Source organism: Hermetia illucens, chromosome 4 (assembly GCF_905115235.1).
Source record: "Hermetia illucens chromosome 4, iHerIll2.2.curated.20191125, whole genome shotgun sequence".
Taxonomy (NCBI): Eukaryota; Metazoa; Arthropoda; class Insecta; order Diptera; family Stratiomyidae; genus Hermetia; species Hermetia illucens.
The window spans coordinates 73,480,652-73,506,974 of NC_051852.1; the positions used below are offsets into that span (position 1 = coordinate 73,480,652).

Sequence of the window (26,323 nt, forward strand, 5' to 3'; positions counted from 1 at the left end):
TCCTTTTCTATCTCTACTGTAAACTCGACTTTATGAAGCGGATTGGGCATTCGGAGTCGCTCAATGTTTGGGAATACCACACTAGCTTCCTTAAAGGCTCTATCGACCCTTTTGACAGATTCGGGAAGCGGATTGTTCCGCAATTCGAAGAAGTTTCCACACTCCAATTTCCGAATAACGGTCTGGTCATACTTATCTTTGTCCATAACGACGAAGTTGTTCCCCTTGTCCGCCTTGAGAAAATATAGGAGTTTATTACGAAGTTCACGTATTGCTTTTAAATCGCTGAGTCTCTTTATAATTTCACACTCAAAATCCCGGTGTAGTTTCGCAATTGGCAGACCGGATTCTGTGGCTTTTTTGCCATCTTGAGGTGCGTGCTATCAATTTTAGTCTAGACTACGAATAGCAGACAAAATCTAATCTCTTATAAATGGTTCCCAATCAGAAGTCTGAGTTGTTGAGGCTGAAGAAAATAATTGCGAGGGACAACGAGAATATCCGATTTTTAAAGAAATACATAAAATCCCTCGTAATACCGAAGTCTCATCGCATTAAGCTGAAATCGGGTCGCAATAATAGCAAATTAGTTCTAAAGTTAAAGCTGCAACACGTCACCGTAACTCTCAATTCTCTTTACGCTAAACAGAATATCATCGCGTTACAGGCATACAGCAAGTACCTCAAGATGGCAAAAGAAGCCGCAGAATCGGTTCTGCCAATCGAGCAACTAACCGCGAAACTACACCGGGCTTTCGAGTGTGAAATTATAAAGAGGCGCCGCGTTCTAAATAAAAAATTGTTCACCCTAAAAAATGAATCAAGTCCGCAGCTAAATAGTAATAACATCGCACTTATTGATAACGAAATGAAGGTGTTAACTAACGGTCTTGCGTTCGCGGTACCACAAACTAAGGTTGCCGACGAAACCGTGATTAACATCGAGGCAGGTATAAAATTCTTGGATAACGACACTAAGGATCAAATTCATCCCTTTAACGCGCATTGTCAAATACGTCAGGGAACGCAAAAGTTCTCAATATAAAAAGAAACACAACGGTATCTCCTTGTGAGCAATCGCATTACGTGTTCCGTTATAAAATGTTAACTTGAAATGTCCAAGTTTTTTTTTTTAACTGCAATACACGCTCACTTACGATTTCGTCCAGGGCAGAGGCAAATCATCAGACGCTGCCTCAACTCTGCCTTGGGAGTAGCGTGGCCGAAGTGGTTACAAGGTGGTATTTGAACTAAACAACTAACTAAAATTTTGTTAAAGATTCGAGGGATTGGAGGGATTGTGTCATTATAATTCATACACATATCGTGTATGCATCCCATTCCGATACCTGCTCAAGTAAAATTATATATCTGCTCAAATAAGTATTATATTTAGTTATATTTTAGAAATTGATTTGAATACCCTCCTTAAGTTTATTGTAGATTCACACAATTGCAATAACATAGCTGATTATATATCGCATGATACTGGCAGCTTTCAGGGGAATCATAGTGAAATCAACAAAGCATCATCATCATCAACGGCGCAACAACCGGTATCCGGTCTAGGCCTGCCTTAATAAGGAACTCCAGACATCCCGGTTTTGCACCGAGGTCCACCAGTTCGATATCCCTAAAAGTTGTCTGGCGTCCTCATCTACGCCATCGTTCCATCTCAGGCAGGGTCTGCCTCGTCTTCTTTTTCTACCATAGATATTGCCCTTATTGACTTTCCAGATCATCCTCATCCATACCGATTAAATCACCCGCCCATCGAACTATTGAGCAGGATTTTATCCACAAACTGGTCATGGTATCGCTCATAGACTCCGTCGTTATGTAGGCTACGGAATTGTCCATCCTCATATAGGGGACCAAAAATTCTTTGGAGGATTCTTTTCTCGAAAGCGGCCAAGAGTTCGCAATTCTTCTTGCTAAGAACCCAAGTCTTCGAGGAATACATGGGGACTGGCAAGATCATTGTCTTGTATAGTAAGAGCTTTGACCCTATGGTGAGACGTTTCGAGCGGAACAGTTTTTGCAAGCTGAAATAGGCTCTGTTGGCTGACAACAACCGTGTGCGGATTTCATCATCGTAGCTGTTATCGGTTGTGATTTTCGACCCTAGTTAGGCGAAATTATCAACGGTCTCAAAGTTGCAGTCTCCTATCTTTATTCTTCCCATTTGACCAGTGCAGTTTGATGTTGTTGGTTGGTTGGTTTTTGCTGCTGACGTTGCCGCCATATAGTGCATCAAATTAGTACTTTCCACAAGAGAATTAATAATTACTATAAACTCATTACTAATTGGAGGTAATACGTACTAGATCCCTACATCACAAATCATTCCAGTATATTACCAACTGCTGAAATGACTTAGCTGTCTGGGAACTGGCTAGGTGTGTAAGACGCACCATCCGGTTAAGTATGACGAGGTGTAATATTTTGATGGGGCATGTGGTATTTTTATTTGCATTTTTCTTGCTTTTTATTCAATTGTAAAATGAATTCATAAGAAAACATACAAGTACCATCAAGGTTTATATAATTCTATACTATTACTGCATTCTAAAAACATCAGGAAATATCAGCACCACCTCGAAGCCAATAGGCTATAGCTCCTATAAGTTCTAAGTGGAACGTGTTCTTGCTACCTATAAACTATTGGAAATTTGTTTTCTCCAGAGGAAAGCATTGGCTGGATTATTAAGAATGCCTTCTATATGGATGACCTGTTGTGTGGGGCCTATAGCGGAAACGAGGCGCAGGGTCTTGTGTCCGCATGGTTCAACTGGTTAGAGCGCTGGGCTGTCGTAGCAGAAGGTTTGTTATCGTGACTGGATGTCGAATACCAATCGACTCAGCTGCGAATGTGTACCAAAGTCAAATCAGGGTAATAATCTCGGACGAGCGCAATGCTGACCACATTGCCTCCTACAGTATACTGTAGTGTACCGTAACGGTCTTGAATGAAGTGCTCTAACACACTTCAAGGTCCTGATCCAATATGAATTGTTGGGCCAACGATTATTATTATGAGGGAAGGGTCATCTTCCATTAACTAAGTGGGCATCTATCAGGGAGAAGTTCTACGGTATTTGAGTTCTATGTTGAGGCGAAGAAAGCAGAGACGGACCTCAAGATCCTTGAACTATAACCCCAAGGAAGACTTGCTTTTCTCTATAGCATTCATTCAAACTCGAATATCATATAAAACAATAGAAGGGTTCTTAGTATAGCCGCTGCTCTTTTTGGCCCTATTGGCTGGTTACTCCCAATCGTGATGAAATTACCCCACTCAGACTCTGAGTGGAGATGAGTTCCAGCGTGGTATTTCTTTCAGAATTATAAAAAAACGTACGGAATAACTTAGGGACGGCCCTTATTAGATTCACAGAGTATACCGACTCCCAGGTAGCCCTTTGTTAGGTTAGGAGTCAAAAGACTATTGAGAACAAATTGATGCACCGAAGGGACGCTATCATCCATAAACATTTTTTGGCTGAGAACCTTCACCATATGAAATCGAAGTGTAATCCTGGGGATGGTGCTTCTAGAGGTTTGAGACCGCAGAAGCTTATTGCTCACTAGTTATGGTTCATGGGAACACAGTTCCTGCAGCCCGAGTTTCCCCTCACGTCATTCCTTATTTCTGCATTGAAGACCTTTACTCCTTTAGCAAAGCTGGATACTGAGAAAACAGTTGGTGCGGATTTTATCCTCCCGTTTTACAGTCTGACTAGGCTAGTGAACACAGTCGCAAAATGCCTTCAATGGAGGAATAGGAATACAGATCCCTACTCGATCCAAGAGGAGTTACAACAGGCTGAGTGTGTAGTAATTAAACTTTAGCAGAGGCAGCTTTTTGAGGCGCAGGTGGAGAGGATTTCACGAGGAAAAGCAGTAAAAAAGCAGCATTGGCTGTCAACACTTAACCCGTTCATAGAGGAAACTCTGGAATTCAATGTGTAGGTGCAATGCTGGAGCAGGACTCATTCCTTTCGAACAAAACAACCCATAATGTTAGATAAGTCACATTGGGTCGATTTAATAATTGAGCAGATCCATGCAGTGAATCGACATTGCGGAATTGGCCTAACGATGATTATTGTGCGGAAGAAGTATTATATTCCCACCCTACAGCAGAGGGCCATCAAATGTATAAGGAGGTGTGTTTTGTGCATTAAAATGCGTGGAAAATCCGCAATGCAGAAGATGGCTTACCTTCCGTCTGAACGTATTAGGCTAGCTGCGCTATTCGAAAATGTCGGAACGAACTTATGCGGGCCGTTTCAGGTAAAGGCTTCTAATCTGAGAAAATCAAAATTTATGAAAATGTACATAGTTGTACTCGTTTTTCTGGCTACTAAAGCGATACATTTTGAATTATGTATGGTTCTGAGCATGACTGCCTTCCTGGCCGCCTTTCAAAAGTTTATTAGCCGGAGAGGGCAGCGTACAGTTCGCTCCGATAATGGAACAAACTTAGTGGGAGCGTCAAAGGTATTGAAACAAGCTTGGCACCAGTTAGCATCCGAAACTGAGGGGAATATGGTCCCAAAATGAATCGTGTGCCATCACAACCCTCCCAGAACTAGTCACTTTGGAGGATTATTCGAGGCATTAGTCGGGAGTCTGAACCGATTCGTGAAGCAAGTGCCTTTCAGATTCAATTTTACGTACGACAGTTTCCGCATAGCGCTTTGTCCGTGAGAGGCAACCCTGAATAGTCGGCCGTTATATCCGTTAACTGGCAACAACCAGGACTTACAAGTATAAACGCCAGCCCACTTTACTATCCAGAAGCTGGAGGAACCCTGGAAGACAGTTGGCTGAGGGAAAGTTAGTACTGATTAAGGAAACGGTCACAGCCCGTTAGATTGGACAACAGGACGGATGTTTAAGGTTTATCCCAATTCAAAAGGAGTAGTGCGGCAAGTAAAGCTTAAAACTACTGACTACTGAGGGATAACATTCATCGAGCCTTCTTCTGGCAGAAGAGGAACCCAGCGACAAATCAAGGCCAATGCCGATGGAAATTCCGCCGCAATCATAGGGAAGAGCCAAATGAAAGCGAGGATTAATGGTACAAGCAGCGATTTGTTGGTGACCAGGATAGTTGATTTGGGTTCAGTGCAGGTGAAAACTTTCGAACTAAAGTATACCATCGCAACGTCAGTGAACTTCACCCCTGACTTGAAGCTCATGTCACAGCAACTGGAAAAATTCGGAAGAATTTGCGAGGAACAACCAGAGGGAGAAATCCGAGACAACAGCAAATGAATGGCGAGCTGATAACGTCAATCGGAGCTAAAAGGGATATACCCCATCAAATGCATAAAGAGGGTTACATGTATCCGTTCCCTTGTAGGAAGCGGAATCCTGAAGTTAGGTGCTAAGATCATACCTGGCCTAGTGACTGCAGGTACTCTAGCTGATCTGTTATTGGGATGTAATCATACAAAAAGGGGCGGAGGCTATGAAGGATCAGCAGGCGAAAATTGCGGCCCTGTCGCTTAATATAACAAACCTGGAGAACTAACAGGTTGAGAGAGATCAACAGACTGATGGAAGAACAGGGAAGATCTATGTTTAAGCAAGAAATTTTGGAGTTTTCTATGGGAATTAGAACTTTAAGAGAAAGCCCAGCTAAGCACCATCAACCCTGTAATATTAGGCTTATAAAGAAGCAAGTATTCCTTCTCTAGACATCCTGGTCCGTCAAAAAATGGCGGAAAACTGAGGTGATTTTAATTTTGCAAAGCTGTCCTGGAGCAAATGCAAAAGCCCAGTGGTGGAAAGGGCTGACCTAGTATCGAACACAAGATCGCTGGGGGGTCTCAAATTGTCCCCATATACTAGGTCGGCGGAGCTGGCGGATCTACGTAGGCCAACTAAACGAAAGGCAGGACTTGCGACCACGAAGAATCATTGTGTGCCATTATAGCGGGCTTCAGTGTCCTATGCCAATGTTCCAGTATCCCATTGGATTGTGGGTGGTACGCAGTTGTCCGGTAGTATTTAAAGCCCAGGAGTTTGTCCAACTCCGAGAACAGAGTAGACTCTAACTGCATTCCCTGGTCAGTAATGACTTCGGCCGAGAGAGGCTTGTGGTCCGTGAATATTGTGAACGGCCTGCCTTCTAGGCAGTATTGGAAGTACCTTATTGTCATGTACGCGACTAATGGCTCACGATCATAGGTGCTGTAGTTCTGTTGAGCTGTATTCAATTTCTTGGAAAACAAGCTCAACGGCTGCCAGATTTGCTTTGGTGAAGGGCAACATCTAATGCTATATCTGAGACATCGACGAATATGGCTAGTAGTGGATCAGTTTGAGAAAGTGCCAGGAATATAGCGTCTGCCAGCTATCGTTTGGCTAGTTCAAAAGCCTGGACGACCACCGTGATCACGCAATCACGCGTGAGTCTTTGGTCCAAACAAGTAGGCATTGAGGATCGCTTGATGTTATGCGGCTTTGGGCAAGAAGCGATAATAGAAGTTGAACATGCCCAAAAACCTTCGCACATTCTTGAAGGTTGTGGAAAGTCTGTGATGGCCTGAACCTTGTTTGGATCCAATTGAATTCCCTCAGGGGAAATCGCGTGGCCTAAAAACTTCACCTGCTGTTGAAGGAATTTGCACTTTTCAACGTTAAGCACAAGACTGTCCTAAAGGAGACATTGAAAAATGCATTCGGAATGTTTCAAATGCTCAGACTCAGAGGAGGAAGTATAAAACATCATCAAAGTACACGAAACCAAAGGTAAGGTTTCGCAGAACAGAGGCGATGAACATCTGAAAAGTTTGCATTGCACGTACCAAAAGGCATCTATGTGGACTCGAAGAATCAGAAGAGTGTGCATATCGCCGCTTTCGGAATATCTTCGGGAGCTATGGGGATTTCATAGTACGTCTTGGCTGAGTCCAAGATAGTGAAAACACGACAGTTAGCGGTCTGGAATGGTCTGAGCATTTAGACGTCTGTAATCGCCACATGGTCCGCATTCGCCGTTTGGAGTTGTAGTGGAGAAGACCAGCAGCTATTTGATGGTCTACAAATACCCTGCTTTAAAAGTGTGCTGAATTCTTTCTTATCAACAACGACCTTCTGGAATGGCAATGGACACACCTTAAAAAAGATGGGGCAACCAGTAATGTGGATCTAATGCTGTACATTATGCTTAGCTAGCTACAAGAGATTACTTTCGGTAGTTGTTGCTGAATTGAAGCGCGCGAATGAGAATTTCGGCTCCCTTTTGAAAAATGATTGAAAGGCTCACGGTAGAACAAGTGGCAAGTTTTCCTGAATACCCGAGCGAAGTTACGGGAGTTATAAGAGATCAATTCTGTAGATTCACTAATAATCCATAGTGGCCTAGAAAGTCTGCGCCTAATATGGTACTGCTGATGTCCACAACAACAAAACGACATGAGAACGCTTCTCGAAGTCCCAGACTTACGTCCACTTGCCTGCAGTGTATATAGTTGAAGAGTTTGTCGCGGCTAGTTTGAGTAGATGCGGAATCAGTTTGTAATTCCGCGATACCGGGAGAACTGAGAGGTCTGCGCCTGTGTCGATCAAGTAATGGCGCTTGCGTAAGGGATCATATATTGTTAAGCGGCGTGGAACTGCGTTCTGGGAGCCGGAGCTCCCAACTAGCACGTGCACGGGCTGATATATTTCTTTACTTTGTTGGCAAAGATGCGGTGGTAGCAGCAAATTGCAGGAATCGTTGAGCTCTCTAACGTGCGACCTACCACCCAACGCAATGCTCCTACCGTTGCCGTTAGCTTAGAGGCGATAGCCGCGAGGGTTTCCATCGTCTGCTACAATTCGGAAATTTATCCCCTTGTCTCCTGCGACGCTTCACTGACCACGTGGCGCGCATGCACCTCATGAACCTTATCCGCAGCGTTCGCTAACACCTTCAAGGATCCGGAGTCCACCCAGGCCAAGATGGTCTGGGTGTATGAATGGCTACTTCCTCTGTTCTCCACTGTTTGATAGCGTTGACCCGAGGTATTTAAATCGCTCAGTTCTGGGCAGATGATTGCCGCTGAGAGTGATTGTGCCTGTTTCATGGGGACCGGTTGTCAAAAATTCAGTTTTGTTTAGATTCAATCTGAGACCGTATTGCATGAGGCGCTCATTCCATTTTTGGACAAGTTGCTCGAGATCATTTTTGCTATTAGATGCTAGGAAAACATCATCAGCATAAATCAGTGTATAGGGCGCTGGATGTCCCGTGTGACGGTGTCCATAATAAGAACAAAGAGGAGTGGTGAGCGGGCGCCTTCTTGATGAACACCAACAGAGACACGAAGTGGTTTTGATACAGCCGCCATACTTCCAACTTTACTTTTCGGATCGTGGTAGAACATTTGAACTCAGCGCAAGAATTCTTCTGGCACTAAGTGTTGTCGTAAAGCATACTATGAGTTGGTGTGGCACACGGTTAAACGCTTTTTCTAGATCCAGAAATGCAATGTAAAGATTCTTCTCACTGTGTTTTTCCATGAGTAACCGCGCAGCGTGTATTGAGTCAGTAGTTCCGCAGTTTTTGATGAATCTGGCTTGATTCACGATTATTCCAACGATTTCACTAATACGGTTGTCGAGAATGCGGTCAAACATCTTCATAGTATGGGAAAGTAACCGCATCGGACGGTAATTTGAACATTCTGCTGGACTACAAGGGCATATCTATCTATCTCTAACTTCGACGGGTTCGCTTCTCCACCTTCTGCTACTTTTAGATGAGAGTAGATTCTCCTCTGCTTATCGGCGAGATTTATAACTACCCTTGTACTCCTTTACCAAGTAGAAAGCCTACCGCTCTAGACGCCTCCTGGCCTTCCTACCACCTCTTCGCCAACAGGAAACCGTGAAACATGTGCGGCCCGATATTCCTGAAGCGTGGTCGTCCATGAACACGAATGTCGGAAAGGCTTTGAAAATTCCATGTGGGAGAACAAAACAAGCGATTGTGGCTCCTACTCGTATGACCCGGGAGTGACCACAGCCATTCCAAATCTCTAATTAAGACAAGGGCGTACATTGGATAATATTGATATTCGTCGTCGGCAATGGTTTTCACAATATGAAGTGGTCTTTTTAGATAGATATCCTTTATTCGGGATGTTCGGATGGCTCAAATGGTTAGAGCGTTTGGCTGCCGTTGCGGAAGATCGCGTTTCAAATCTCACTCGTGGTACAGGGATTTGTTATCGTGACTGGATGTCGAACACCAGTCGACTCAGCTGTGAATGAGTACCTGAGCCAAATAAGGGTAATAATCTCGAACAAGCGCAATGCTGACCGCATTGCCTCCTACAGTGTGCCCTTACGGTCTTGAATGAAGTGCTGTAATACATCGCAAGGCACTGATCCAATTGGATTGTTGCGCGAACGATTATTATTATTATATATCCTTTATTCTTAAATTATAAAACAATTTATAATTACAATTATAATATACATTGGATTTGCATTAGGGACTGCGGGAAGGGAGGCGTTGCACTGAGTAGCGCCCGAGAAAATAGCAATTTTAGTAGCGGCTCGCCAATATTATCAGGCGGATTAATTATGGTTTCTGCCTTTCAATCAGCAAGATAGCTCCCACTTTCGAACGGCAGATGTTCAACTTGAGGCATTACAGCTCTGCAACCCACCGAAACGTGGCGAACGCATTAGAAGATAATCCCTTCCCAGGTCACTTGTTACGCACATCCAGAAGACAACCTCTAAATCTACTACTAGTGATTAGAATACAGATGGTCACTGTTCTTGCTCGGTACGTTTTCGGACTTTCAAGTAACAAGGCTATGCATCGCGATTGTGGTAAACATTTATCCAACATTGAATTCACGCTTACTCCTGACGTAAAATAGAATATTGCCGCACGACCGAGAGAAGTGCTTTCCAGAGTCCCGCCATTTACCCTTTTTAACCCTAGAATCCAAGTTTCCAACTTATAAGGCTGGAACCCTCGTTCAAGTAGAAAAAAACGAGTAATTGAGTTCCTCAATATCTTTGTTGAAGAGCGTATACACATTACAAAAACAAACCTGTGTCCTGATACGATAGCAAAAGGTCGCTACTTGTAGCAAAGGCGCAGATTTCTGTTCTTTTTCGAACAAGCAGGGAACACTTGGAGTCAATTTTTTAACTTACTGGGGTAAAGATGCAATAAATTAATAACGAATATTATTGAATGCTCTACCTACACCCGGAGGCGCTTTAGCGTTACACGGCCCTTCAGACTCCCAAACGGGTTTGGGGTTGTCTTAGGTGGAAATCAAGAAAAGAAATAAATATAATACCTTCATAATGGAGCATTACGACAAATGAAGACATAAGAAAACATTCTTTTCTTTCAATCTATTATCTATTAAATATTTATGACTTTCTTGGATGCAAGAAAAAAGAATTAAAACCCTTTTGAAGCGGTCAATATATCAAAAAGTTGTTAATTAATAATTCAGCTATATCACACAGTTGTAAATCGTTGGTTTAAATTTTAGAAGGATTGAATGTGATTCGAAAAAATTCATTGTAGTGCAGTGTGTGAGATTGCTACTTTTTACTTTGCTAAAATGCTTTCTTCGAGCGATGCGGCAGCAACCAGTTCGCGATTCATGCTACGAAAGGAAAAGTAAATTAACAAGGGAAGCGAAGAAATAATATAGATCAAATACTTACGCAGCAAACGCAGATATATTTTCTTTAACTTTATCTGGGTGACACACAATTGCTGTCTTAGCTTGCGGAGCAAACAGTTTGGATATATAAAGTTTTCCTACTTTGTCTAGTTGTTCGGTATCAACCGCGTTTACTTTCTGTTTGAAAAGAAAGAATTGAAAAAATAATTAGTAAGCTTTTGATTGCTGCACTGTTCGCAAAAACTAGCATAGTTTATGCTACTAATAATACTGATTCATACATACAGCAATGCAGTAAAAGAAACTCACCTTTACTAAAAGTTGATTGTAATCTGCCGGAACATTTTTGAAGGTAGTTAATAATCCCTGAACAATCAAGTTTCCTACACTCTTTTCACGTTCGATGATCTCGAATATCAATGAGCTTCTCGCTGATTCCAAAAGATTAGAATCCCACTTCGCTCCAGCAGCAAGTTGGGCTTCCTAAAAACGAATATATCATCAAATCAATTCAAATTTCCCCATCTTTAAACGAAATGTTCGTAAACTTACGATAGTATTCTTTGCTTCTTTAAATGCTGCCACAACATTAGTAGCCCTGTATAAAGTTAGACACAAAAGACCTTCGTTTGGTCGTGGAATAATATTGTATCCATAGGCAAATCCTTGGCCGCGGATTTGCCTCCACAGTGGCCCTTCTAATTGTGTCAAATATTGTAAATACAACATTAATGCTGGTAAGTCAGGATGCATGAAATCGTTGATTGATGGAGCAGCATGAAAGAGGAAAGCACTTTCGATGCATCCCAGGCCAACAACAGTACCTTGAATTTCTGGAATGATTCCCTCAGGCTTTATTACTTTCCAGTCTGGGATAATATTTGCACTGAAAGCAGAATACAGAATGTAAGTAAATAGAAGAAGTTTCAATTTCATTATCATTATTTTTCATACTATGCAAGCGGTAAGCCCACGGTAGCGGTACATATGCAACACAATATGTCATTCACTACATCATTATGAATAGACAAAAATGCGGATGAAACAGCGATGGCTCGATTCGATAAATAGTAAATTGCGAACCCCTAGTTACCTTGGTAAAACTTGCTCTTTTTCTCGTCGCGTCATCTGGATCGGGTTTTTTAATCGTAACCTTGGTTTAGGTGGAGTCATTCGATTTTAAAAGGGCAATTTAGCGTGTTAAGCCATCGCTGTTTCAATCGACCTTCGGGCCGTTTCCCTTCCTTAATGTGAGAAGGCGTTTCTCTTGAGATTTATCTTCGATGCAAATACCATATATATCGTCATCATAACCGCGAAGCGGCGTTTATTGTATTTGGTGCTTGGTCAACTCACTGTTGTAGACGTCGGTTTTGAGATATTTACCGATATGTCGATTGCAAAGGACGCAAATTGTGGAGCGCACAGACTGAAGTATTGTTTTGAGTTAATTAAATCGCACAGTTCTGAATAGGTCGTTGTCAACTGTGATGGTACTGGTTCCCATTGAATCTGCTGTCAAAAACGCTGTTCTGTCTTCGGATAAACCTATAGACTGTGGTACATAAGGTGATTGTTCCACGTTTAGAGGAATTGCTCGTGACCAGTTCTGCTATAAAACGCTAAGATGATGTATCTTTGTATAGCAGACGCTGTTTTCAGCAGTGCACTAAGTCAATGATTTTTAATGTTGGAATTAGAATCGATCCCCTGGCATGCTTTCTCTCTCTGTCACATGCAATTTCTTCGGAACCGGTTGAATGTGTGGTCTCACACATCGGCCCATGTCATTGCACGGAGCATATGCATACATTAAAAGTATTTTATGGCCTCATTAATGCCAATGTTAAAATAGACTAATATACAGAAAGTTCAGTGTATACCCATTTAACTTAGGAAATATCAAAATTGTGATTTCTCAGTAGATTTACTGCATTGTTTGCGCCTTTTACAAGAACTATCGCCTAGGTATTGTCATGCCTCACAGAGGGATTTATGACTATTCAAAGGCGACATCATGGCGCAAGCAAAGTCAGTTCATTTGTCTTAAGAACATGTCTGCCAGGACAATACGAGTAGTTTTAGTTGTCCATATTCTCACCTGTAGTTTTTCTCACTAATCTCAGATTTTTCGGTTACATTTCTCCAGGGACTTGAAATGTTAATTCTATTCTCGGAAAGTTTTTTAAGATTGGCTGCTATGTGGACCGCGACATTTTGATTTCCCAATAGATGCTTGCGTACTGTATTTAAATCGTTAAGGACATTTTGTGAATCAGGTCCATCAAGTTGATCCAATACTCCTTTTAAGAATTTTTGTTGCTTCAACATTGAACTAACACGAATATTTGTATCTGCAAAAAGAGTTTTAGTGACACCCTTGTGTAATGTATTGAGGCTTACCATTTTCGTAATACATTGCCTTCAGTAAATCTCGAACTATAGAATTGCCCTTCCTTTTAGCTTGCGACACAGCATTATGCATTTTCGATGCACATACACGAACACGCTCTGTGACAAATTCTGTAGAGTGTAGAATTTCCCGCATCCAATTCACTCCTGTTTCATATTTTTTAGGTTCAACCTAAGAAATTTATATTTCATATATTTAGAATTAAATCTACCTAATCTGAGGTATATCCAATACATCCAACATACCTGTAGCATAATGACGGCCGTATTTGAAAACGGTTCGCAGTTAAAACTGGAATTGGGTTGCACTCCTAAGCTAGACCCTGTAGATATTGTGTCCTTCTCTAAGGCGGCTACAACTTCCTCATATGGAATCAACTGATCATCGCGACGAATGGGAGATTCCAAAATTAGGGTTAAAAGAAGAAGTAGATATGGTCGCAGTCTTGTATCTAAAGATCCCGTGTTCAACGTCACTATTAACTAGAAAATGCCAGCTATTATTTTATTGACTACGAAAGGGGTCAGTCCTTCTCACATAAATGAAATTGGTGTGAATATCATAAATTTCAGCATAAACTGGAAAGTCATTAAAATCTACGCATGGAATTGACTGTGAACCATCTGTGGCTTTGTATATTTTCAAATAATGGAAGTTGATGTCTTCGGTGCTTGGTACCGGTACTTGAGTCAGCATCGATTCGGGTGGTTGCTCCTGGGAGTAAGAACGAAATGACATTCATCGTCTGCTAATATATTAAATAACGAGTATAGGAAGTACTTCATTCTTAGCCATGGCTTCCATCAATGCGGTTCCTTTCGCTTGGAGTCCTTCTGGACCTAGTGTATTCCTTTGCTTTTCGATACGTTCGATTTCTTCTTTGGACATCCTTGCTTGTTCTTCAATACTGGGGTAACCACGCACGCAAATCTCATTAGCCTATTGCAAATATATTTATTAAATAAAATTAAACTTAGAATTTCGTATGTATACTTACATCAACAAGATATGTTTTCAGTAAATCAACCCAATAATCTGCTGGTTTGCTAAGTAATGCTTCTAAGATTTTTTTCGTATTCAATCGGTCGACGAACTACGATGAATTCATTTCATTAAAATCGATTTAGCATTATGTAAAAATACTGACATCTTTTTCATTACGCCCGTACAAAACATCACCAATAATAAGAAAAGCAACGGCATCGTGTGGATTACTTTCCAGACTGCTAAGCGCTTCAAGGATTTCCTTTTCTATTATGTAATGCATCCTATGCATATCAATTTTTTCATCACCTTCAATCCAATCGAATGAAAATAAGTTCGACAATTTCAAAATTTGCCATAAAATTTACCTTTTGCAAACCTAGACAGAATTTCTTTCAATTTCCCGGAAATATCATCTATTTTATTGACTGGTACATTTTCAAATAACAAACACAATAAAGAGCTCAAATTTTCTATTATTGCATGGGACACCTGAGTACAGTTTTTCTTTAGTCTTTGTTGGATATTTAAAAAAAATGTTACCGTACTTTGCTCGCATAGGGATCTTCAATTTCGACGAATTCTCTCTCCAGAGGACTAACTGATGTATCTGTCAGATATCTCAGAAGAATATTGCACGCAGTTAACACAGAATGATTGTCAGCACAGTTGGGTCCGCGGAAACCAACGTAAACTAGACCACAATCTTCTTCGTCAGAAGGATAAACGACCTATATATATTTCAAAATGGCTGTTTTTACATTTTTAAAAATAAAAAAGTGATAAATTCTAACCTTAATGTCTTGAGCTTTTTCCAGAGAAGCAACAGGCGTTTGCCATGGCTTTCTAAATGATTCCTTCTTGCCCTGCAGAAGTCACATATTTCATTCTACAGTTTATAAACATAAATATAAGTTCAACAATATATTACCTTTGAAAGAATTTTCTTTTCAATTGGTTTCAATGCTTCAAATACTTTTTCAGCATCAATTTTCCCCGTTATAATTACCGTGAGGTTTTCTGGTCTATAGAATGCGGCGTGATAATTTCGAACCTATTTTCATAAATTCATTATTAATTCACTTCTGCAGAATAAACTTAATACTTACTTTTTCGTTGTTTGTACTTGTCCGTAAGTTATGCATTATTCCCCCAGTTTCTGCACTGTATCCTGAATTAGGGTACGCCGCTCGCAGCAGTTGTAGATGGGTCCTGGACTCCCCCGTATTTTCACGGCCTTGCATTTCACAATATACGACACCCCCATCCTCACCTTCTCCAGAAATATGATGAACCTCAGTTAGAAATCCCGAGTCCTATGATTTAACAAAAATCACACTCTTTAAAATTAGTAAATCAAGTGAATTTATCAGAAGCAATAATTTCTTTATGTTGAGGCTTTCGACCACGTTCGTACTTTCTCACTAAGTCATATATCTTCACTAAATGACTTTGGATTTTGAGTGGTCCAACGAACCACTGGCAAGTTGTCGCACTCATCCTATCTGCATTAAAAGCATTGATCTATTTATTCATCTGGACAATTTTGTAACAGCTAGCCCTGTAGGTTGTGGTTTAAGAAAGAAAAAATGGTTTCGAATAAAAGTATTTAGAGACTTAATAATAGATTTTCCATAACAACGCTTTTTGATGAAAAGTTCCAAAATTCTTTCTCGTATCATCATCATCATCAACGACGCAACAACCGGTATCCGATCTAGGCCTGCCCTTATAAAGAACCCCACACATCCCGGTTTTGCGCCAAGGTCCACCAATTCGGTATCCATAAAAACTTTCTGGGGTCCTGACCTACGTTATCGCTCCATCTTAGGCAGGGTCTGCCTTGTCTTCTTTTTCTACCATAGACTATCCGGGCTGGATCATCCTCATCCATACGAATTAAATGGCCCGCCCACCGCAACCTGTTGAGCCGGATTTTATCCACAGACGGTCGTGGTATCGCTCATAGATTTCGTCGTTATGTAGGCTACGGAATTGTCCATCCTCATGTAAAGGGCCAAAAATTCTTCAGAGGATTCTTTCGAACGCGGCCAAGAGTTCGCAATTTTTCTTGCTAAGAACCCAAGTGTCCGGGGAATACATGAGGACTGGCAAGATCATTGGCTTGTACAGTAAGAGCTTTGACCCAATGGTCAGACGTTTCGAGCGGAACAGTGTTTGTAAGCTGAAATAAGCTCTCGTATACTTTGCCAAATTCTTATTTTCTAATAGTATGTATTTTTACATAATGCGTAGACCAAAAGGGGGAAACACCTGGAACCAATTCAAAAACCTCGAATTTTTTTATTTAAAAATGGTGGATATTTTCCGTATAAAAAAGTATGAAATTTTCAAATCAAAATTCGTCAAGGCCAGATCTGGAAAATATCGTGGATGCGGAACATTGTACCATATGTATCCCAAAATACTGGTACCATAGCCTTGCCAGCCGACTGTTGCGTCTTTGTGCGCTTTGGAATCGTCAACTCATTGTTGTTTTCGGTCGATTGTGAGCTCGCGTGGCACCCCATTTGAACAGAGCTTTCGCATACTCAAACATTCATGCACGATATTCCAACACGTTTCTTTGATATCTTCAGAGTCTCAGCTATCTCGATGGATTTCACTTTACGGTCATTCAAAATGAATCGCCCTTGGTGTTCATTTTGCCTCATTTAAACTTAGCAAACCGCTTCTCAACGGTTGATTTCCCTGATACGAAGTCCGAATAACGTTTATCAACTTAGCTTCAACAGTATTCTTTTCGTTAAAATCCAATGCCTTATTAGCACACGAAATTCTTTTTTAACCATTTTCTTCTAACTAACAAAAAGTTAATAATAATAATAATAATCGTTGGCGTAACAATCCATGTTGGATCAGGGCCTTGAAGTGTGTTAGAGCACTTCATTCAAGACCGTAACGGTACACTACAGAACACTATAGGAGGCAATGTGGTCGGCATTGCGCTCGAACAAAAGTTGCTTTACTCAAAATGCTCTGTTCAACAAATCAATAGTCCGACAGCTGTCCAATTTGTACGCGTGATTGTTGAAGGTTAGGGTTAACTAAGAATCATATAGATTTAGTGTTAGTAGCGCCATATATATTAGTCTATGGGGCTAGCTACTTGTAAATTGCTACCAGAAAGACATTAACTCCTGACTGAACTCAGTGGGGAAATATTGAGTTAAGTTTATGGGGACAGCTGCCTGTACCTGTTTTAGATATCAGACAGACTTATGTCCGGGGATGTACCAGACAAATGATTATCTGTTTGAGACATTGGTCAGACACATGTCTGCATCTGCCTCAGAAAATAGACAGTTCTGTTTATCGAAAACGGACTAGGATTAGTTTCCAAAATGTCCGCACGCTCCTTGACAACGGTTGCGAGGGTCCTCAGAATTCTCCCTTTCTCCAACTCAAGCGGAAATCCAACGATATAAGCTAGACATTTTGAGTTTAAGCGAAATAAGAGGGAGGGCTCTGGAGGGCACTCCTCTCGATTTTGCGGAAATATTCTGAAATACCAAATGGTAGTAGACACACTCTCTTGACCTGGGCGGCGATTTCTGACAGGATTATGTATCGCCTGAAGAAAAGTATGGCTGCATGGATATGCAAAATTCCGATTAATGTTAGGGAGCATCACAATTGTTATGCACCAAAGGAGACTTCCGAGCGGAAAGGATCCATTTTACGAGCAATTACACGTAGTTCCGCTCAACAGTGGGAGAACTATCTTACTGATCCGACAGCAGATATACTGAGTAATCCTGCCTGAATATATTGACTTGCATGGGGCCGCCGTCAATGACACTATGACATCCTGTGCTATACACGTCCTCGGTCACGTCCAGAAGAGGCTGACCGTTGCGAGTGATGGCGGCCTTAACAAACTCGAACTTCGTTGCCGAGCGAAATTCTAACAAGTTCAGCGTAGTGTGCGCAGTGACAAACATCGTACATCGCATCACGAAAGAGAGCGCATCAAGAAAATCGGGAAATCATTTCTCCCATCAATGGACCGAACGGAACCGCTAGGCTTAACGGTCTCCACATCAACATCCTACGGACCAATACAGTGCGCAGTGCGCAAAGTTTCGATCTTCGCTTCACCTGCTCTTCATCGATTTCGAGAAAGCTTTCGATATCGTTTATCTGGAATGCTCTATGCAGGAAGGGCATTCCGGAGAAACTAATAGCCATTATCAGGGCAATATATGGCGCAAAACACCAGAATTTTGAGATCCGAGCGGAGTCCATCAGGGTTGCATCTTGTCACCGATATTATTTCTTCTTGTCATCAGTAACGTTCTTCATTCTACCTTATCTGAAGAAGAAAGAATTAAATTGATGATAGCGTCTTTCCTCAAACACCCCGATTGCACTAATTACATCTGTTTGGTCTCTCATCGGATCATAACCCTTGGCCAAATGGCTCTCGATTTGAAAAGAGAGGCAAATAGAATTGGACTGAAGATAAATACGAACAAACCCAAGGTTCTCAGTCTGACGGGGCATCCCATTATACCAATCTGCATTAATTGGCAGAGCATCGATGGCGTCGATCAATTTGTATACCTAGGAAGCATGATTTCTAGATTCGCTTTCGCTGCTTAGTCTAAAATCCGCAAATGCAAACATCTCAACCAAGATCAAATTGAGCTTGTTCGGCGATAGTATTGTTTCTGAGGGGAGTAGCACATGGGAAGTGATCCCCACTTTTGCTCAAAAGTTCCAAGTTTTCATCAACACCTGTTTGCATCACTTCATCGGAGTACGCTTCCCCAAGACTATCACAAACGAAGAACTTGGTCGATGCCCACGACTCGCTCGTATGCGCTGTGATCGGAAGGCGGAAGTGGCAGTGGGTAGGTCACACATCAAAGAGGGGCTGCATTGCGGGATGGCCATGCAGGGGAATCCACACTCTCAAGATGGCTGACGGATGGGTCGCACCAAGGGTGCTTGGCATTCTACACGCAGTGAAATTGCCGGGCTGATGCAAGTCGAAATATAGCGTTAACCATTTCTCACGCAATATATTGATGGTCATTTGCTAGAGAATCTATCAGAACTCGCAGCACTGACGACACTACTGGTCCCAACGCGAAGATGACGCTGCTTTTTTCGCAACCTGCACTTTGAAATGTTGACGTGAAACACCAAATCGTATAGCATTAGATGCGTAAGCAACTCGCGGGCACATTCCCGTTAGCATTTATTCATATGTACATATAACATTTATAACATCAATCTGGTATCGGTCTAGCAATCGATTATAACTTAAGAACTTTAACTTTTAACGAGCGGCTACTGTATATATATATGCACATTGAACCAGCTATTGAACAACCGCTTTGCGTTTTGCTTGTAGCCGAGAACATCATGCACACGGAATTTTCGAATTTCGCTCGCAAGCTTAGTTGAACGACTAGTCCGGATTAATACCAAGCAGGAGGGTGTCCTCGAGTCGAGTTGTTCGGTGGCTACCACAGTGAATAAAATCGCTTTGTTAGCAGGGCCCGGGTTTCGTGATAACAATTTCAGTCAGTTCCAAAAAAATGGGACAGATACAAATTCAACGGTTTCAAAAAAGCTTTGTTTTCTATCTGGATTTTGCACAAAAACACAATTTCAACTAACAACAGTTGGCACGACATATCGCTTTGTCGGCGAAAGTAGGATAAAGTTGTTGGTAATAGCGGGGTCGAGAAAATTGATAGACATCCCAAACACCATTTTTAAGAGCAGAGCCTAGAGACAGCGCAAGCATCTACACATATAAAAATCTATATATTTTGGAACCAATAATGTTTCTGATTGAAATTTTTAAAATTTCACAATTTATGATAATAAAAAAAATATTTTTATTCTTCGTGATTGGCTTCGCCTTTTTGTTTTATCAAATGCCTAATTTGGATGCAATCGCCACGCTTTTAAATCCCCATCCGGCGCATCAAGCCACCGTTGTTTTGGTCGGCCTTTTGGTTCAGACCAATCTTGGCAAGTTAATTCTCGTTAGCGCGAATTACGTGACCATACCATCGAAGACGCCTCTCTCGCAGTTTTTCCACGTTCGGTGCAACCCCAAATCGATCGCGGATATCCTCATTTCGGATGTGAGCTAAACATGTCACGCCACTAGTCCAACGCAATATCTTCGTCTCCATTACCGCAAGAAGCTGTTTATTGTCTTTTATAGTCGACAAATACTCAGAACCATAGAGAGCAACAGGCGGGACGACATTGCGATAAATTTTAGATTTGAGACGTTCGGTTCGTTGATACGTCGATCACAAAGAACACCAGTTGTGGAACGTCACTTCATCCAGGTTGCGTTAATGCGTGAAGCAATTTCACAACGCAGTTCTCCATTGAAAATAGTATTGATAATAGTAATAATAAGATTCAATTTGAGACGGTGTTGCATGTACTAAATACCGTCGCTGAGGAACTTGTCAGGTGCAAAGCCACTCTGAGAAAAATTAAGTTCTCACAAGTTTCTATTCCATAACAATATGGAAGACAAAATAGACCTAGGTGTCTATAAGTACATGATAAGCATATTGGCTTCGATTCTCAAAACAAAGCATTTCGGTAAATAGCGACATAAATAGATGTTATTTTTTTAGATTGTGCTTTTTCCATGCAATAGTTGATTATTTAAGAGGTTATTATAATTATTGATAAATAGTGACATCATATCAAATACATTATCTATATTAAATAGTGTAGTGAAAGTGATTTCTTTGGATAATATCGGTGAAACACCGGATTTTGTGCTGTGAACTTTTTCTTTCATTGCAACGTTGCAAACTTGTGCAAACTCTTATAAACTATTTGGACCAGAAATTCTGGTCTCTCGCGTTCCTGGTTTTGTGGATACATATTTGTATCGAAATAGGAACATTGTGTGTGATTCGTGAAAATTAAAAAGGATTATGTAAAATTTACATATATAGAATATATATGTTTTAAAATATAGTATAGTATAGTATCGTCACTGCAAAGAGGGTAATCTCAATCTGCAATGAGCCGGTGCTGATGTTCCCAAGTAAATTTCAAAAGAATAAATTATTATTAAATTATTCCTTAAAAAAATATCATATTTAGGATAATTGTCATGGGAGATATATGAGTCGCATATTTCGACACCTGAACATCGTAGTTTTCGACCACTGCTTTTCGAATATCTGAATTGGTTTCCAGATAATTCATTTTCTTATATAGTGAGCATTTTTACATAACTTAACGTTACTAGACATCTAAATGACGTTACTAGACATTTAAAATAAATGAATATTTATAGTGATCTTATGATAAACCAACACACGCGAATCAAGTTAAAGAAGGATTTAAAAATAATCCGAGAACGAGGGGGTTACCCCAAACACAACAAACCATCAATTACACTTCAAACTACGATTCTCACCACAAGATGGCGGAATATAATTTCATGGTCCACATGGTGACCATAAAGCCGCTCAATGAGAAGGAGGCAAAAGGAAACGAACGATATCCTCGACACAGCAAAGAAATTCAGGGGCAACAGAGGCATCACTGTGAATCAGATTCAAAAGAAGCTGGACTAGACTTCAAGGCAAGAAGACATCGAACCAAGGGAATGGACAACATTAACATACTTTGACTTGAAGCATAAGTCGGATGCAAAAATGCTACTTACTAAGGATTTGGGTACAGTTGGTTATGAAGAAAAAAAAACCGCCGGCGTATACAAAATTTCCTGTCTAGGCTGAGGATAGTTTACGAATTAATAATAATATAAAAAAGTACGAACCAGCAAAAAAGAACAACCCACACATAAAATCAACGGTAGCCAAACGCATAGTAGAACGCAGACACCATTTGGCATTTAATAAAATAAATGACGCAAAAAAAACAGTATGAAAGCCTCTATATTTTTTTAAAAAAAAAAGTCCCCCAGCTTCAACAGACATGGGCAACAACTTCTCTCACAACTTCAGATAATTAACGTAACGGGATACTTAGATTAATAGGATAATTAGACAATGAGGATATTACAACTACCAAAATACCTGTATAAATCCAAAATCTAATAATTTGATTTTCGGAAGATGAGACCCTTTAAGTCAATAAAGGAGGTACTCTTCAGAATCCATTCAATTTTATTTAAAATTTAGATCTCACAAAGGACGACATTACGCTAAATTTTTTGTCACTCAGAACAGTCAGTTCCACAACAAGGCCACCCAGGTGCTGAAGTTGACTACAAGGTCTTTTCCATACAAATACGAAGCAGAAATTTGAAAACGAGCCTGCTGAACGGTGGAATCGTTAAGGATTTTTGTCTCTTTAAAAAATATCATGCGAGCTTATTACTTGATGTACCAGAATTTGGTCAGAAGTCTTTTGTTACCCTTTGTGCTTTCGTTCTATTGACTTCACGTCGATGAAAAGTAATGCGCATGCTCACGCGTCACAAAACAGCATAACAGTGTTAACGACTTCAAGGGGACTTTTCAAGTGGCTTAACATCGCGTTAGCGCTGAATTTCTGTTTTAATTGTCTGATCTGATTAACTTACTTATCAAAAGCAACGGCAATTTATGAGGAGCTACCCCCAAATTAGTAAATGTCTACTTGTTCCATTCATTTTAAACAAATCTTGCACAGCCATCCAAAACGCATAAAAATTGTAACACTATCCTTTTGGGAACTTATCAAGCACCACGAAAAAGTTGTGAGTTGATGATGACTCAAAAATATCAGATTTAACAAACTTAGTCTCGCACTGATTTCTCAACGCCCTGTACATAATAATTTGTGCAATTGGACTGGCAATGGCCGTCTAGCTTATCAAAAAGGATTTCATAGAATTTACTTACTGACAACGTCGGATACAGAATATGATCCAAGTAAATAGGCATTAAAGCGAGGAATCCATCACTTCCAGCTGTCGTCATTGTGTAGCAAGTATGATCCGTGTCCGTCCAGGCATTGGTCCCTGAGGCCAAGCACCGATTCGCCAGTAAATCGAGCACTCCTTTGTACGGGTAGTTCTCAGAACCGAGGAAAATAAGGTGCTCCAAAGTATGGGGCAATCCATCATCATCGTGCGCTTCGGTCGCTGCAATGTAATAAGGAAATTATTGTTAACTGATCAACTTTGAAGTTCCCAAAGAGTAAACAATAACTTGACTTTATTAGTCATTTCTCGTGAACAATACCCACGCGGAGGCTATGCAAATGCGTGGAATATGGACAAGTGCTAATGCATGCAGAATGACCTAACGCCTATTGTTTCAAGGATGACGTGAGTTCTACACCGGTCCCTCCCTCCAGCATGCACTCCCTTGAAGATATTTTAACTTGCTCAACAACATTTTGTCTTTCCATGAGACTTTTTCCTGTATAAAACAAAAGCAACAAAATCACTTTACCCAATGCAAAATGTCCATTGACAACCGGGCCTTCCACCTCCGCAATGACAACCGAGAGACCGGTGGCCTCCGACCGGAATTTCGACACCTCAATGGAATCGTCAACGGTTGCTTTTGCTACCAGCTTGAAGGACATTTTCCTATTTTCTTGCACAAACACAACAACGCGAAATATGACTATACTGTTACTATTCAGAGCAGATCGCAAACTTGAAGCCAAACCGCTTTATGGACAACTTGGCATTTGACAACTCTTTTTCTAATTGGTTCCTGTCATTGTCGTCACTCTTCAATGTACACCAACCCATACGGTCAACAGGGTGTGCGCAAAGAACTCAGATTTTTAAATTGATGTTTTTGAAAGCGTTTTTAACGCTTGTGGCGTCAGTTAAATGTTTGCTTCGCTCAATTTACTAAGAAATGGTAAAATTTATTGTCATGACATTAAATCTCAAGCAAGAAGGGGCTCTCCAAATTTGCGAAAGAGGGTGTACATTTCTGGGGAGGGCATCGACTTAAAAAACTCAGTGCTCCCGTATCACATTAAATGGTAATACAGTGGAATCCCAACATTTCATATCCCCGTCTGTCCGGTTAATTCGTATAAATTTGCTTGTCTCCCGAGAAAATCCCAATAAGTCGGATAACAACCACTCATTTAGGCTATTCGGTAATTCGTATGATTTTTATGCTTGAAATCACTTAAAAAGTCTTATAGGTAATTCGCTGTTGTGTAAACCGTCCAGTTCGAGGCTAGGAACCAACCAATCAACAACATCAAATCGCATTGGTTAAACGGGAAGAGTAAAGGAAGGAACTTTGAGACTGTTGATAATCTCTCCTATCTAGGGTCGAAAATCACAACCGATAACAGTTACGATGATGAAATCCGGGCACGGTTGTTGTCAGCCAACAGAGACATGTTCAGTCGTGATATTCGGATGGAGTTTGAATTAGACAAGTGTCGAATCCAAGCCATCCGCAAAGGTCATCACGAGCCGCATGCCGAACATAGCATTGGTGACCTCCACATCGAAACTATGACCGAGACAGACTTCTACAAGTACCTAGGAATTCTGCAAGGAACCCATGCTCGAGTTAGTAATCTGAAGGATGCTCTACTGTCCGAATTCCTGCGGCGTGTAAAGCTGGTACTGAAATCGCATCTCTCGGGGAAGAATAAAATAAGCGCGTTGAATGTATTCGCTATCTCTTCACTGGCTTATGCATTCGGACTACTGCCGTGGACGAAGACCGATCTGGAAAACGTCCAGCGGCGGATACGGACAACTATGTCCAAATTCCGAATGCTTCATCCAAAGTCTGCCGTGGAGCGGGTGAACCTGCCTCGTGACATCGGAGGTGGGGGCGTAGTTGACGTGGCGGCACAACATCATCGTCAAGTCGACTCGATGCGCGCTTATTTTTACAGCAAAGAGCAGGCGAGTCCCTTGCATGCGGCTGTCTGTAAGGCAGACTGTGGGCTGACTTCACTTAACTTGAAGGATCGATCTTTCAATCCTCTGAGTGGGATGAAGTCAGACCAAAAGCAGATCGATGCATGGACGTCGAAGGCAATGCACGGTAAACACGTGAGTTGTCTTTGGTAGCCATTTGTCGAACAGATGGCTCTTTGCTGAGACCGAGGGGTTCATGTGTGCCATTCAGGATGGCGTGGTCGCCACCCGAGCTTATAAAAAGCTCATCATGAAAGAAAGGGTGGAGAACGACCAGTGCAGAATGTGTGGTTCGGCGTTAGAGACGTTGGATCATCTCATTTCTGGCTGTACTGTTATGGCACCGGTGCAATACATCACCAGGCATAATGCTGTATGTAAGGTTATCCATCAAAACCTTGCATACAAGCATGGGCTGATCATGTCCGGTTTACCGATATGAGCCGCAAGCAGTACTTGATAGTTCTGCTTACAGCATGTATTGGGACCGGCAAGTTCTGACTGATCGCCACACTCTACACAACAAGCCTGACGTACTGTTAGTTGACAAGACGGGTCGCTCCGCGTATATTATTGATGTTGCTATCCCCCATAATAACAACATTGAACGGAAATACGTGGAGAAGAAAGTGAACTATGAGCCATTGGCTCGGGAAATCAAAGAAATTTGGCGTCTCGAGCGGGTGGTTGTAGTTCCCATAATATTGTCAGCTTCAGGTATTGTACCTAAATCCCTCACGGTTTCCCTTGATGTCCTGGGACTTTCGCACAGTCTGGTTCAAACTATGCAGAAGTACACCATTCTGCATACGTGCTCGATGTTGCGGGGAGTACTCGACGGATTCTCCCACTGACCTACCACCGGCCACCACCACCAGTGCTCCTTTAGTTTTTAAGTAGGTAGGATCGTCCGAGCCTAAATGCTTGGCACTTAGTGCTAGTATTAGGTAAAATCCGGCATCTGCCTAGTCCAAACTCCATCCGAATATCACGGCTGAACATGTCTATTATTCGCAACTGACTTTTAAGATGGTTGCCAGTACCAGCATACAGGGGAAGGGACTACAGAGTGAATCCTACCTGCTAGTAACTTCTCCTAAACCTTCCAAGGAACAGGCGGAAGGAAGGGAAGCCAGAGACGTGAACGGAACTGACTTGATGCCAGTTCGAGTGATCGAATCTAAGCAATCCGGACACGCAAACCAATTAAGGTGCTAAGTGGAGAACAGACGAATGCTCTGTGGGATGAGATGAGATCTTTCGTGGATGAGAACATGGGAATTGCGGTACTTCCAAGTACGGCTTTTCTCAGAGAAATCAATCACGAGGGGATCGAGTCTCTGGCGGTACGGTGTGGGGGAAACCCCGTCATAC

The 26,323-nt window shown here is 41.5% G+C and overlaps 1 protein-coding gene across 1 annotated transcript; it reads right to left on the minus strand.

The window, feature by feature from the left end:
* Positions 1 to 10,452: 10,452 nt before the first annotated feature.
* On the minus strand, positions 10,453 to 23,753 carry LOC119655076 (uncharacterized protein C05D11.1-like). The gene is made up of 18 exons (XM_038060772.1): positions 23,493 to 23,753; positions 22,938 to 23,179; positions 15,171 to 15,377; positions 14,993 to 15,115; positions 14,856 to 14,927; positions 14,610 to 14,792; positions 14,430 to 14,553; positions 14,225 to 14,370; positions 14,075 to 14,170; positions 13,858 to 14,016; positions 13,615 to 13,791; positions 13,323 to 13,559; positions 13,068 to 13,248; positions 12,766 to 13,018; positions 11,217 to 11,550; positions 10,974 to 11,147; positions 10,705 to 10,841; positions 10,453 to 10,643 (listed from the first exon to the last, which is right to left on the minus strand). The coding sequence occupies exons 1-18, from the start codon at positions 23,626 to 23,628 to the stop codon at positions 10,586 to 10,588; spliced, it is 3,039 nt and encodes a 1,012-aa protein (XP_037916700.1). The 5' UTR covers positions 23,629 to 23,753; the 3' UTR covers positions 10,453 to 10,585.
* Between the last annotated feature and the right edge of the window lie 2,570 nt (positions 23,754 to 26,323).